We start from the raw sequence: 16,205 nt of genomic DNA, 5'->3' as shown, positions 1-16,205 counted from the left end.
CGACATATATATCCTCTTGGTCAATCTTTCCTCACTCATTCTCTCCATGTGCCCAAACCATTTCAAAACACCCTCTTCTGCTCTCTCAACCACGCTCTTTTTATTTCCACACATCTCTCTTACCCTTACGTTACTTACTCGATCAAACCACCTCACACCACACATTGTCCTCAAACATCTCATTTCCAGCACATCCATCCTCCTGCGCACAACTCTATCCATAGCCCACGCCTCGCAACCATACAACATTGTTGGAACCACTATTCCTTCAAACATACCCATTTTTGCTTTCCGAGATGATGTTCTCGACTTCCACACATTCTTCAAGGCTCCCAGAATTTTCGCCCCCTCCCCCACCCTATGATCCACTTCCGCTTCCATGGTTCCATCCGCTGCCAGATCCACTCCCAGATATCTAAAACACTTCACTTCCTCCAGTTTTTCTCCATTCAAACTCACCTCCCAATTGACTTGACCCTCAACCCTACTGTACCTAATAACCTTGCTCTTATTCACATTTACTCTTAACTTTCTTATTTCACACACTTTACCAAACTCAGTCACCAGCTTCTGCAGTTTCTCACATGAATCAGCCACCAGCGCTGTATCATCAGCGAACAACAACTGACTCACTTCCCAAGCTCTCTCATCCCCAACAGACTTCATACTTGCCCCTCTTTCCAAAACTCTTGCATTCACCTCCCTAACAACCCCATCACATGCCTTGCTAAACAATTAAACACATGAGACATCCACACCCCTGCCGAAACCACATTCACTGAGAACCAATCACTTTCTTCTCCTCCTCACCGTACACATGCTTCAGTCCTCGATAAAAAACTTTTCTACTGCTTCTAAACTTGCCTCCCACACCAATATTCTAATCTCCCAGAGCTCTTTCAACTCTCCATATGCGTTCCCTCCACCATCACACATAATCCTTTTGTCAATTTTCTCCATACATTCTTCATTCCAAACCAATTTCAATAAAACTTTTGCTCTTGACAGTTTTTTATTTCACACATCGTCTCTTACCTAAGGATTACTTACTCGATAAAACTGCAACGCAACATTGTCTAAACACTATTTCGAGCAATCCATCTTGGACAACTCTATGAAAGCGCTCGCAGACCATAAGCTGTTGGAACACTATTCTAAACATCCATTTGCTTTCCGGTGTAAGATTCTGGAATCCATAACATTTTGTCAGGCCTGATGTAAAATGTTTTAGTCATTATACCTATGATCACTTGTCATGTACAAGGATTTTGCCCAGAGTATATGTGTCGGGTGAGGAAAAGGGTGAGAATCAATTTGGGGTGGAAGGATGGAGTGAAAGATTTGAGCGATATAAGAAGTGAAGATGCAGTGTATTGAATTATGTGAAAGGTGATGTAGGTTGCACTGTAAATAATAGAGTTTTGTGGTGGGCTTTTATGTTATACATGACAGCTAGGATGGAGTGTGACGAATTGGCCTTTTTGTCTGTTTCCTGCGCTGCCTTTGTAAGCTGGGAGACCATTCGCACATCCACCTATAATTCTAGTATAATAATCCCTTATTAAATTATTTGGCCCCGCTACTAAGGGGGATACTACTACCATGCTTCACAACCATATGATATGGTTGGAATTACTATTCCTTCAAATGCACCCAATTCCGCTCTCCAAGATAACATTCTCTCTTTCCACACCTTCTTCATTGCTCTCAGAACCTTCACCCCCTCCCCCACCCTATGACTCATTTCTGCTTCCATGGTTTCATTTGCTGCCAAGTCCACTCCCAGATCTAAAACACTTCACTTCCTCCAATTTTTTACCATTCAAACTTACATCCCAACTTTGTCCCTCAACCCTGCTGTACCTAATAACCTTGCTCTTATTCACATTAACTCTGAACCCTCTTTTACACACTTTTCCAAAATCAGCTACCAACTTCTGTACTTTTTCACTAGAATCAACTCCCAGTGCTGTATCATCAGCAAACAACAAATGACTCGCTTCCCAGGCTCTCTTACCTCAACAGACTGCATACTTGCTCTTCCCAACAAAACTCTTGCATTTACTTCCTGCCCATCTCCTGTTCACATGCATATACTTGTGTATGTCCCATTTTTCAAATGAGGTATTGTTAATAATCAGTCCTTTTTATCACACAACTCCACAAGTTGTTCACCATTTCCATTTATAATACTGAATACTCCATACCCCTCAGTTATATTCTCATCTATCACATCACCCACCTTCACACTCAAATCACCCATTACTAAGAGCTGGTCTCTTGCTGTCACACTCACTCAGCTACTCCCAAAACACACGCCTCTCATGATCTTTTTTCTCATAGCCAGCTGCATAAGCACTAATAATCACCCATATCTCTATCCACTTTCATTTTTCCCTTTTTAGTCTAAAATTCACATCCTTTCACTCTTTCACAAAATCCCACAACTCCTGCTTCAGAAGTGGTACTCATAATTCTTGTCCTATCACCAACCCATGACTTTACTCGTAAGACATTTCCAAACCATTCTTCCCCTTTACACTCAAGCTTTGTTTCACTCAGAGTCAAAATTTCCTGGTTTCTTTCCTTAAACATACTACATTTCTCTCCCCTCTTCTCATCTTTTTAAATCCACACACATTTAGACATCCCAGCCTGAGCCTTCGAGGAGGGTAAGAATTCCCTGCATGGCTCCTTCTTCTCTTCCTTCTTTTATGAACTGAAATACAAGAAGAGAAGAGTTTCCCATCCCCTGCTCCTGGTCCCTTTATTTATCATATATGGCATTCAGGAATATGGAGGTAGAATTCTTTCTACCCCCTACCCCAGGGATAACAAATCATAGTTCACAAAAATAAATGATGCAGCTGCTGAATCATTTCTTCCAGCACCTAAGGTCAACCCAGGCCTGAGGGGTGACTGATCACTGTAAAAATGCATGCTGCAAAAAAGGCAGGGTTCATATTTACCCAAAATCAGGATGAATGAGTAGCCATTGCTTCTTTCAGAGGTTTCTAATACTGGATGGGGAGGGAGTTTTACACTTGTAGGAGCCCATATCTGAAGCATTCTCTATTATTATACAGTCTTTTAAACTTTTGTGTGCTATTTCCATTTACTATGTCCTCATTCAGTTTATGCTATTGATCCATCACACTTATACAATAAAAGTGCATTTTTACTTCCTTTCTAACAAGTTTCTTGCTTAAATTCATGTTATGTCTTCTGGTGGTACTAATCTTACATCTTTTGAAGAACAATTCATTGTATGTGTCATCACTCTTCTCTGTACCATGGTGGACAAACTCAAGACCTCTAACTTTTCCCTGTAATTCAGCTGCTTTAATTTTGGAATTATCTTTGTTGCTGTCATCTAGTCCTTCTAAATTAGCTCTTTTTACTTCTTTAAGTGAAGTGACCAAACCTAAGTGTAATCTAGTTTTGGCCTTATTTAGGATGTGGACAGCTTGCTGAATGTTTTGATATCCATGTGCTTGAAACTTGTATGCTTATCTAATACTTCCCAGCAGACATTTTGTCCACTGTATTATTCACTTAATGTTGGACTCAAAAGACAGGCGGACTGCAGACATATTGCTTTGCACATACAACTATGTTCTTCTGAAAAAGTAACTTGGACACATACTTCATTAAATGGTAAATACAGTTGTATGCTTAGAGACATGAGTAATAGTTTTCTTACTAGAAAACATCCATTTATCTCTCCATGGAAAATTGATTGATATTTCTAAGCGGACAAAAAACATATTGTTCTTGAGATGAACTTGTCCTTTTTCTAGATGAAATGTGATAACCTCTCCTCCCTTTCCATTTATGGGTCTTTCTATTCTGCTTTATATTTTTTCCTCTACAAAGGAAGCAACACTTTTTAGTTCTTTTTCCTCCTATGATTTTACCTAAAATGACCATGATGTTCTCTTGTTCCCTGACATATCACTAGATAATCTTAAATCCCTTCCTATAATACCTTTATGTGCAGTTCAAAAGGTACTTCTTTATCTAAACATAAGTGAGGTGCATGGACCAGAAGGCATTCCTTCCCAATGGAATGCTCCTCTGAACTTTTATGTAAAACCAAAACTACTCTTTCTTCTTGGAAACATGCAGTGGTACAGAGTATCTCAAAGAAGGATGACCACCTGCATGGATGAGATGGCATTCCTTCCCATGTGTTAATGGAATGCTCCTCTGAACTTGTGTTTAAAACCAAAACTACTCTATCTTCTTGGAAACTTGCAGTTGTATAGAGTATCCCAAAGAAGGATGGCCACCTGTCATCCCATTGCTTTGACTTGTACTATCGTCTGTGAAGAACAGCAAGTGATATCCTTTCCAGTGTTACTAATGTTTAGTCAAACCCTGAACAACACCATTTATTTATTTACTTTATAATTACCCCAGGACCAATTTCTGTCAAAGAGACCTGTTGTAATCCAGGACTATTCTAAAGGCTCCCACAGCCCAAGGCTGCACTACTTCCATTAGCAGGGAAATGTAGTGTCCTTTGGAGTTAGAAATTCTTTGACAAAACTGTACTTCCAATGATAAAGCCTCGCTTAAAGTGACTTATCACTTACTGTGTGGCCTTGAACAAGGGGAGTCCAGTAATGTCAAGCAACACTATCACCAACATCTTTAATGAATAGCAAACAGTAAAGTGGCACCCTTCCTTAACATGATGAACTACAAAACCAATAGGACCCAACATGGCTGAACTGTAAAATTCATATTTACTACACCAACATTGGCTTTCACATATGAAGCACCTCTAGCTGTAACCACCACCTTGGCTTTCACATATGAAGCACTTCTAGCTCTAACCAATGACATCCCAAATAGGCATTGGTTTAAAAGGGCTTGAGCGATCAGTCACTCTAATGAGTGATTACCTCTTGTTGCCATGCAACATTTTTAAACTAGTTTAACTTTTTTCTATGTCTAAATATATGTAACTTACTTTTTCAAGGACACTGTATAAGCAAAATACAGATTAATGAAACACCAGATAGGAGTAAGTAGGTATTTGTTAAATAAGACTGGCCTTGGACAGATATTATTTTGACAAACAGGAAGGCTAATCCACTCATGGACTGCAACAAGATACTATTACCATCACTTCACAAAAATTGGATCAATGAAAATCTTCATCAATAGGCTTGACAAAGAAGGATTGGGATTACAGTACCTGTGTCACATGTTCTTGCAACTCACATATGCAAAACTGAAGTTAGAGGTATTTGTGAGACATATCAAGCAAAGCTTGGATGATCCGGTATCTAAGGATGCATTGAACAGTCATGAACGGATGTTTGGTCATCCTTTAAGGCTGTCATTAACAGTTTCCTTGGAAACAGGAAGTCTGATGGCTTCAGTGAAATAGTTGATGACAGTGTCAGAAAGTATATCATTTTGGGTTATAACATGGGTCTTAGAAATCACATCGTGGAATCCCACCTTAAGTGCTGTAAGCAAGAAGCAGGGTAAAAGATTCCAAGACATTTCAGAAATGGAGAGGAGGTATTAGGGAAGATGGGATGCCCACATGATGGCATACTACTGCTAGAGTGTAAAGAGCAATGATTACTAATCTGTTTAAAGTAGATAATCAACAAAAGTAAGTTTCTTCAATTTAATTAATCATGGATTACAGATGAATACAAGTCTGTGTAGTTTATAAAAATTCCATTTGATGTCTCAAGAGTTGAGAAATACAAGTTGCATTAAGATACGTTGCTTTAATAACCTAATGAATATGCTATTATGTACTTTTTTATTCTTATCAACTATATGAAACCAAGATGTAGTATGAAAAGAATAGATTATATTGTGAGAAAGAGTATGTCATAACTAACTAGAGTAGTCTATTTTTATGTGAGAACTTGCAAAAAGTTTAATTTTGAGGTAATCACTCATTAGAGTGACTGATCGCTCAAGCCCTTTTAAACCAATGCCTATTTGGGATGTCATTGGTTAGAGCTAGAAGTGCTTCATATGTGAAAGCCAAGGTGGTGGTTACAGCTAGAAGTGCTTCATATGTGAAAGCCAATGTTGGTGTAGTAAATATGAATTTTACAGTTCAGCCATGTAAGCTACTTCACGTAAAGGCTAACAGGCTTTGAGTTACCACATTACATACTATATAAGTCATCTCAGTGATACTGCCTGCACCTCCAACTTCTTACCCCATTATATTTAGAATCCAGTAACTTTTGTGTTTTCTTCATTTACTGCTTACAAGTTTTTTAATCACTGCCTCATTACCTGTTACTAGGACACTGCTGTTCCTTTGTGTGTTCAGACCATCACATTTCATCTATTTTTCTTGCATATATGGTCAATTGGACTATATGCTTTCGTGTATTTTGCCTTTAACATATAACCTGTAGGATTTTTGAGTGTAAGGATATGTATACACAAGTTAGATAATATCTAGCTGCGGTTTGCCTATCAGCACTCAAGGATTCTTACAAAGTACTTTCATAATAAAGTTGACATGAATGCCATAGATGGGTAGGTGCCTGTTATAACATAAGGTGGCCAAGATTATCATTATGTTGAGGTAGTGCAGTGTGGATTTATTGGTAATCAGCAGTCTTACATTATTTGATTTGACACTACTGTGGGGAGCTCCCCAATACTTTGTAAAAGGAAAGAAAAGTCTTCCCTATATCCACTCTCATTATCTACTTGTATGATATCAAATAGCAATTGATATAAAAACCATGATTTTGTTGTAATTAACATTCACAGGATCAGGGGCACTTGGATGAGGCATTACACTTACTCCAACAAGCCACAACATTAAGGCCAGATTTTGCTGCTGCATGGATGAACCTTGGAATTGTTCAAGCATCATTAGGTGACCATTCATCTGCAGAGAATAGTTACCTCACTGCCCTTACTCACCGATCTGTAAGTATGAATACTGTGATGGAATTTTAAGACAAATACTTGGGAAAGCATTTCTCTCTTATTACTTGCTTCCCACCCAAGAAATCCAGTTTATCTTCATCCCAGTACTCAGGAAGCAAGCCACATCCACTGGGTGGTATCATGGACCATAAAGCATAATGATGATGTGTGTACTTGTGTGTGGTGTACCAAGGTTTTTTCATCTCCCAGAACGTCCTGAGTTCTGGGTGTAGAATTCTTTATAAAATCAGTATTGTGGTTTTCTGCTGCTTGATGAATGAAGGCTCCTGTAAATTTGTGTTGTGATGAATGAAGGCTCCTGTAGATTTATGTCATGATAAATGAAGACTCCTGTAAATTTGTGTCTCTTAGAGCTATTCCAAAAGCCTTTTTCTGAGAACCCCTTACCTCCAAGGGCAGATGCCTTTTTGAGATTGAACAAAGCGTGACAGAAATGTTGATAGGGAAGGTGGCTTTCATTTGGTTCCTTTCCTGAGGAGTGGTACCCCAAGTTGACTTTATTGTCACCAGAACCAATGTATTACTTCCAACATATGTTTCTCCTGTCTTAGATGTTGGGGCAGTTGCAACAGATACTTTGTCCCCAACTTTAACCTCTGAGAAGAGGTCTTCTGAAATAAGCAGGTTTTCAGGATTTAGTTATCTGGGTGCCCCTAACTGGGACAGACAACCTAAGGCCAGGGAAGCCTTCAGCTGTGTCATACTCCATATTTGATACTTCAGGTTCTTTCAGACCACCTCATTTTTTTTTTGAAGGTCTTCATCCTCAACATACTGGGTTGTGAAATTTACATGTCTGGATTTTCTACAACAGCTGTATAGGGAGGTTTAGAGAATGCATAAAAGATGACCTTATGTACAATATTTGCTGTGCTACTCAGAGAGAGTGCAAAATCAGTTTGGAAAGACTTTTCAGTTCTCTTGAAGAATCTGGAATCTGCTGGTGTCTTAGACAAGACTGAAACTTAAGTTTACAGTTCTTTCTAGTCTTTATGATAACATGCATGAGGCTAGTAACACTATTGACTCTTATGAGGATGCTCTTCAAGAACCCCCACCTCTCCTTTTTTGGGTTTTAACTGACAGGCTGTATTTGAAGAAACCTATTTAGTTTTTCATAATGAGAACAGTTGCCTTTTCACTACAACCCATGTGGGTGCCTTCAAGTCATAGACCTTTTAAAGTGTAATAGCTTTTCAGGAAGTTCAGTTCTTCATCTTGGGAAAATTCTTTTCCTCATAGCCTAGGATTCTGAGAGTTAGTTTAGATAGTGAACTAGATGCTGTATCCAGACACAAGAATTTTCTTGTCTTTGATGACAGTCTGTTATGAGTCAAGATGAAACAGAAACCAGACTTCTGGCAAAGAATAGAACTTTTAAATTTAGAAACAGCATCATTTCTTACGCTCAGTTAAATCTCTTTGAGACCTTTTAAATTTCACCAGAGATTATGTAGGGGAACATTTACCTGTGCACCCTGTACCCTTGAACTTCTTTTAGTGAGGAATATATCAACATGGATTCAGAAACCTTTCTTTATTGGCTCAACTTGGGCTTTATACTGGGTGGCTTTTACTTTAGCATTTCTCAGAAACCTTTCATTATGAAATCAAGAAAATGGGTCTTTGGCACTCTTCCTCCTCCTTCATCAGATGGGACCTTAATTTAGACATTGTGTTATACCCTGTTTCTCTCTGAGAATTCTTCTTTCATGCAAGTAATTCCACTGTTTTCGGCACCTTTGAAGGTTTTTTATATTTTTATTTTTGCTCTCTGATAGTTTTCCTCTAATCCCTCCTCCTCCATGTGGGTTTGCTTTCATGCTCACAAGACAGATTGTACAGGAAAGAAATGTGGGTTTTGAAAACTGATAAACCTTTTCTCTTCTGGATGGTGTCGTTATTATTTTTTCTTGTTTTTTTTTTCCTTGTAGTACTTCCCATTTTTTTCTGTACCTACTGTGGCCACTTACAGGTTGGTATCTGTGATCAGTGAATTGTGAGCTCTTAATAGGTTGGAATTGGGTAGGTTAGTGACAGCCTGTTGGCATCACCAGATAGGCCAATGATGGGCTTAAAATGGGTAATCTGCTGTAATCACAGTTTCTAGCAAAAGATGAGCGAGGGTTAGCGTTTCCCCACAGGAAAGCTGGTGGGTTGCAAGATCCTGACAGTTATATTCCTTGAGAATGTATCTCGTGCTTGCAAAATACCACACGAGAGAGAGGTTTTTCACTTTTCAGAACCCACATTTCCAGCTTATAGCAATTCACTCATAGGTAATGCATATGATACTCTTTACCAGTAAAGTATAATGAAGTGCTTTTCTTGAATTGAGTTAGTTTTAGCCTATTCCTAGAATTCCTTACATACCCTGTTAGGTTTCACATTGCATATTCCCCTATAGGCTAATCATTATGGTACAGTTTCAGCAAATTTTTTTTTTTTCACCAATACATTTGTGGATTGTTTTACATATTCTCTTATTCAATTATAACTTGTATTGCACAGCTTTTCTAAAAATCAAGAATTAAGATTGATATCATCTGTATGGTTATCCCCTTTTTAAGGGATGGCAACTTCAAAGGCAAAGGTTAGCTTAATCCAAGGACTTTCATGCATTTGAGTAACCAACCTTGTATACTTAGCAGATAATTCCTAGTCACTCTTCTTGCAGTGGGATTGAGCCTAGTATTCACAGATTGAAATTGCAGATTGCTCTCATGTCCCCAGCACTGTTAAAAGCTTAAAACAGTGACAGGTTCAGCAGTAGGGTGTGACCTTGTTTCAGAGAATTCATAACTTAACAAAGTAGCATTAGTTTCTTGGCCATCAAATAGGTACAGATATGTATTGAAACAGTTTGGTTCTTTTGCTAACTAGACTCCAAGTAGGACAATGAACTCTAATATTAATACGTTCTAATATGAGTTATGAGTGCATCTGTCAGTTTTCCTGCATTTTCACATGACTTTCTTCACCCTTTCTGCCCCTAACTTTCATTCTCCTTCCCTGAAGGCCATCCACTCTTCATTGTTTATTGCCCTTTTTCCCCCTTCCTCCTTCTCTGTTCTCTCCTCTCCTTGCCTGTCCCCCTTTTCTCTCTCTTTCCTCCTCCCTCCTACCTTTATCTTTTGTGGGATTCATTTATATGTTTATAGTAATGAATTGATAAAATTTTGTACTTTTCAGGTTTACCCAGACTGCCTTTATAACTTGGGTAACCTTTATTTAGAAAAGGGTGATCACAATGCTGCTCTTGCTACTTGGACTAATGCCACTTCCCTCAAGCCCTCTCTAGCTGTGGCATGGACCAACATGCTTATCCTTCTAGACTCACAAGGACTTTATCAACCAGCCATTGAAGTTGCAGATAAAGCATTAAGGTTAAGTATTTATACCCATCTTCAAATTGGAAGGGGATTATAGTTTTATCCTCACAAGTCCATTTATCCTTATACTTTAAACAAGTATAATTTATGTAGGTATCTGTGAATCAAGTTCAATGTTCAAGTCAATCATTAGTGTCTAGCGAGTATATTTCTGGGTTGTTAATGATGCTCATAGGCTATATCTTCTTTGATTTCTGAATTTTACATAATTAATGCTCTTAAATTTACCTTGTAGATATAGGCCCTATCAAAACATTGATTTGGAAGGGATTGTTTCTCCTTTCATTTTCAAAGCATTTTTTTTCTTATAGTAGCTAACGTGACAGGGGCAGAAATTTGCCTTTATCATCGCCATCTCAGATAATTGAAAATTGAGTACCAATACAACAGAAACAATAAGATTAATCATAGTTCTGTGAGTGTTTTTTGACTTGAATTTTAAAGGTTAAAAAGATAGAAAAAAGGAAAGATGAAAGAAGGAAGAGAATTCCACAGCTTTGCTCTATCAGGAAAGATGACATTATCATTACAGTCAGTTCTCATGTGGCCAACAAGGCACATGCAACAGATCCAAGCCTTAGTGCAGATGGCCTACACTAAATGTGGCTGAAATAATGCTGGTAGAAAAAGGAGAGGGCAGCAACATCATGGTTGATGGAAAGAGATGGTTGAAATGAGGTGGTAGCTGGAGAACTGATAAGGTGGAAGGCTTTTGATTTCACTTTGACTAAGAGGGAACCGGGGAAAGAGCCACCCCAGATGTATGAGCAATACTCCATACTGTGGTGAATAATATCCCTGTAAATATAGAATAGCTGTTCACAAGAGAAATGATTTTGGCACCTTAAAATTCCTAGCTTTTGGGAAGCAGATTTTGTAATGTTCATCATGTGGGATTTCTAGGATAGAATGGAGGATATGGTTGTATCCAACATGTTTATGTTTGTTTTTATGGGATGTGTGAAGAACATATGGGGTAGGGAAACTACAGTTGGATGGTGTGAAAGCCTTCTGTAGAGTAGCAAATGCCTGTGTAAGAGTGGATGGAAAGTTGAGCAAAAGTTTTATTATACATGTGGGTGTGAGGCAGGGTATGTGACATCACTGTGGGTTTTAACTGGGGATAGGGGAGAAAGAATACTTCCCACGTATTCCCCGCATGTCACAGAAGGCGACTAAAGGGGGTGGGAGCAAGGGGTTGAAGACCCCCCCTCCATGTATTTATGTTTCTAAAAGCAGAAACAGAAGGAGTAGTCAAGCAGGGAGTGCTCATCCTCCTCGAAGGCTGGCCATTCTACATCTGTTTCGTTGCGCTCCCTCGCTGATGTGGGAAACAGCAATTAAGTATAATAATAATTATTTATATTTATTATACTTTGTCGCAGTCTCCCATGTTAGTGAGGTAGCACAAGGAAACACACAAAAGAATGGCCCAACCCACCCACATACAGCTGTATATACATACACACCCACACACACATATACATTTCAATGTATACATACATTACATACACAGACATATACATATATACACATGTACATATTCATACTTGCTGGCTTCATCCATTCCCATTGCCACCCCATCACACATGAAATGGCACCCCCCCCTCCCCCCTGCACGTGTGCGAAGTAGCACTAGGAAAAGACAACAAAGGCCACATTCATTCACACTCAGTCTCTAGCTGTCGTGTAGTGCACCGAAACCACAGCTCCTTTTCCACATCTAGGCCCCACAAAACTTTCCATGGTTTACCCCAGATGCTTCACATGCCCTGGTTCAATCCATTGACAGCATGTTGACCCTGGTATACCACATCGTTCCAATTCACTCTATTTCTTGCACGCCTTTCACCCTCCTGTATGTTCAAGCCCTGATCGCTCAAAATCTTTTTCACTCCATCCTTCCAACACCTCCAATTTGGTCTCCCACTTCTCCTCGTTCCCTCCACCTCTTACACATATATCCTCTTTGTCGATCTTTCCTCACTCATTCTCTCCATGTGACCGAACCATTTCAAAACACCCTCTTCTGCTCTCTCAACCACACTCTTTTTATTACCACACATCTCTCTTACCCTTTCAATACTTACTCAGTCAAACCACCTCACAAGACATATTGTCCTCAAACATCTCATTTCCAACACATCCACCCTCCTCCGCACAACCTGCAAGCCCACGCCTCGCAAACATATAACATTGTTGGAACCACTATTCCTTCAAACATACCTATTTTTGCTCTCTGTGATAAAGTTCTCACCTTCCACACATTCTTCAATGCTCCCAGAACCTTCGACCCCTCCCCCACCCTGTGACTCACTTCCGCTTCCATGGTTCCATCTGCTGCTAAATCCACTCCCAGAAATCTAAAACACTTCACTTCCTCCAGTTCTTCTCCATTCAAACTTCCCTCCCAATTGACTTGTCCCTCCACCCTACTGAACCTAATAATCTTGCTCTTATTCACATTTACTCTCAGCTTTTTTCTTTCACACACTTTACCAAACTCAGTCACCAGCTTCTGCAGTTTCTCACCCGAATCAGCCACCAGCGCTGTATGAATTAAGCGATGAGAGAGGTGAAAGCAAAACTAAGGAAAGAGGGTGCAGAGATGTAGAGAGAGTGGCTGTGAAGTATGGTAGCTAGTAACAAGCCTGTTTGTGGATGATACTGTATTGTTTGCTGAGAGTGAATAAGAGTTGCAGATGGTTGTAAGTTTTATGATGTGTAAGCATAGGTGATTCAAGGTAAATGCAGTAAAAAGTAAAGTAATGGTGTTTGAAAAGAGACAGTGAAATTTAGATTTTGCAAAATCTCATAGAAAGAAAGAAGAAAGTTTACGTAACTGTTTCATAGATATGGGGAAGAAAGATTGGAAGATGTGAGAATTTGAAGTATTTAGAAGCTATCTTGGGTAAGTTTGATGAGACGGAAGGAGAGATAAGGGAGGGAGCAGTACACTGTAGAAGAGGCATTGGGTCTCTTAATAGAATATTGAAGGTAGAGGTATAAGAATGAAAGTGAAAAAAGGATTAATGGACAGCATAGTCCTCCCACTCCTGACTCACACAGCAAGAACATGGCCATGGAACAAGTCATTGAGTTCAAGAATTCAGGCTGTGTACACAAGCTTTTGAGAGTGCTCCTCTCAAATATGACTTGATGAAATGAATAAAGAAATAAAGGGGTGTATGAAAGATGTGGTATGGCAGGGAATGCAAAAGGAATGAATTGTTGAGTGGTAGTGTGGGTGAAATATATTACTTTGAGGTGGTTTGGGCATGTGACAAAAAAACAAGATGGGGAGTTTACATGGAGAGTGTATTATAGTAAATTTAAAGTGATTGGTGTGAAAGGAAGACCACCTGTGAAATGTGGAAAGTAGAAGAGTACTGGAGGAAGAGAAGTAGTGGAAGAATGCATGGAATGGTGAATGCCAGGGAGACTTATGAAAAAAATGCAAGATGGGGAGTTTACATGGAGAGTGTATGATAGTAAATTTAAAGTGATTGTTGTGAAAGGAAGACCACCTGTGAAATGTGGAAAGTAGAAGAGTACTGGGGGTGAGAAATAGTGGAAGAATGCATGGAATGGGGAATGCCAGGGAGACTTGTGAGGACAGGGATAAAAGAAACTCTTTTGCCATGGTCACTCCCTTGATGGGTGTTCCTGGAGGGAATGAGTGTCAGAGATATAATAGAAAGAGAGATAGAATTATTAATAGAAACTGTTAAGAATGCTATTCTTAATGAGCTTATGTAGAAGTTGAAAGTGTGAATATGGAACAAGTTATAGGTACAGGAGAGGATATTTCCTTGTTCGATCACTCAGTTATTCGTGTCGCTTCTTCAGAACAGTGGGAAACAGCAGTCATTTATAAAAAAAAAAAAGAAGAATATGCATTAATAGTGAATCAGATTTTCCTTTTTATATTGAAAATTTCTCTTTCAAAACTATTGAAATGATTTGAATAATAAGAATAGGGTAGGGAGAAAGAATTTTGCCTCTGAATTCCCTGCATATTGTAAAAGGCAACTAAAGGGGCAGGAGTGGGGGGCTGGACACCCTCCCTTCTTGTATTTCAGGCATAGAGAGCTCATCCTTCTCAAAAGTTCAGGAATGGGTATCGAAATTTGTGTGGATGTAACCTTGATGTGGAGGAGAGATAGGTAGTATTAGTATCTTTGAGGAAAGAAACCTGTATGTTCTGGCTCTGAATGACACAAAGTTCAAGGGTAGAGAGGAAAAATGGTTTGGAAATGTGTTAGGAGTAAAATCAGGGGTTGGTGAGAGGACGAGAGCTAAGGAATAAGTAACACTATTCCTGAATCAGGAGTTGTTGGTGTGTGTGTTAGAGCATAAGGAAGTAAATTCTAAATTGATACAGGAAAAATTAAAGTGGATGACATGAGATGGGCCATTTATTAGTGCTTGAGAAGAAAGATCATAAGAGGCAGGTGCTTTGGGTGCAGCTGGATGAGTGAGTTAGCAGTTTTGGTGTAAGAGACCAGATATTAGTGGTTGATGATTTAAATGCAAGGTAATGTGGCAGTAGAGGGTATAATTGGGTCACAAAGGGTATGTAATGTTATGAATGAAAATGGTCAACAACTCGTGGAGTTGTGTGCTGAAAAAAGGACTTGTGATTGGGAAAACCGGGTTTAAAAAGGATTTATAAAATGTATGTATGTGTGTTGGAGAGATGGTAAGCAGGCATTATTGAATTACTTATTAATTGAAAGGCCTGCAAAAGAGAGACTTTTGGATGTGCTGAGAGGGGCAGCTGGTGGGATGTCTGATCACTATCTTGTGAAGGCAAGGGTAAAGATTTGTAGAGGTTTTCTAAAAAGAGGAAACAGCATCTGGGAGAAGAGAGCGATGAGTAAGTGAGCATAGAAAAGAAACTTGTGTGAAAAATTACCAGGAGAGAGTGAGTGCAGAAAGACAGGTGAGCATGAGTGAAGCAAGAGGAGTGTGTGAGGAATGGGAGGCATTTAGGAAAGCAGCACTTTTGTGTGCAAGAGATGCAAGTGGCATGCAAAAGGTGGGAGGTGAGCAGATTAGAAGGGGTAGTGAGTGTGGGGACGAAGAAGTAAAGTTGCCTGTGAAAGAGAAATGAGAGGTGTTTGGGTGTTACTTGTAGGAAAGGCATGCAAATGATTGGGGGATATATAAGAGAAAGTAGCATGAGGTCAAAAGGAAGGTGTAGGGGTTGAAAAAAGAGGGCAAATGGGAGTGTAGGTGAGCAAGTGTCAGTTAACTTTATGGAGAATAAGATGTTTTTGAATAAGGTAAATAATCGATGGAGGGGGACAATAGGAGAAGGGATAACAAGTAATGGTAAAGTGAGGAGGAGATGGAGCAAGTATATTGCTGTAAATGGGAAAAAGAATCTTAAGGAGTTTTAGCTATGTTAGAAACAAGAGGGTCATTACCCAGTCAATAGGACCTTAATTATGGAAAATGGTGACTTGCTTCAAGACAACGAAGCTACGGCAAAAATATAAAATGGTAACAGACTTTTTCAAACATACATACACACACCCACACACTTAACCATTCTTTGTAAAGTCTTTGAAGGACTGTTGAATGTGTCTAATGATGGAATAGCAGTTGTCAGGTGTTTGGGTCAGGGTGGTTTGTGAAGAGAGAGTTGTGGAGAGTGGTTTGGTGAAAAGAGAAGAGGTGGTGAGAGCTTTATGGAAGATGATATGTGGCAAGGTGGCTGGAGTGGATGGTAGTGTAGTTGCATTTATTAAGGGGGTGACTGTGTTATACTGTGTTGTTGATTGGTTAGTAAGGATTTTGAATGTATGTATGGATCATATGGAGGTGCCTGAGGATTGGCTGAATACATGTACA

General features: G+C 39.3%; 2 protein-coding genes across 4 annotated transcripts in view; one reads left to right on the top strand and one right to left on the bottom strand.

Moving 5' to 3' along the window:
- LOC139759070 (palmitoyltransferase ZDHHC3) overlaps positions 1 to 16,205 on the bottom strand; it is a 306,923-nt gene that overhangs the window by 132,034 nt on the left and 158,684 nt on the right. The window lies entirely within an intron of this gene.
- The window catches only part of LOC139759066 (protein O-mannosyl-transferase F38B6.6-like), an 83,922-nt gene that overhangs the window by 61,972 nt on the left and 5,745 nt on the right, over positions 1 to 16,205 (top strand). For all 3 annotated transcript variants that reach the window (XM_071680993.1, XM_071680994.1, XM_071680996.1), the window contains 2 exons: positions 6,772 to 6,933; positions 10,147 to 10,340. In XM_071680993.1, the coding sequence (XP_071537094.1) occupies positions 6,772 to 6,933; positions 10,147 to 10,340 (356 nt within the window). The remainder of the gene's footprint in view (positions 1 to 6,771; positions 6,934 to 10,146; positions 10,341 to 16,205) is intronic.

The sequence above is a fragment of the Panulirus ornatus genome, chromosome 32 (genome assembly GCF_036320965.1).
Source record: "Panulirus ornatus isolate Po-2019 chromosome 32, ASM3632096v1, whole genome shotgun sequence".
Lineage (NCBI taxonomy): Eukaryota > Metazoa > Arthropoda > Malacostraca > Decapoda > Palinuridae > Panulirus > Panulirus ornatus.
Note: the sequence above shows the minus strand (reverse complement) of the source record. Positions and strands in the feature narration are given on the sequence as shown.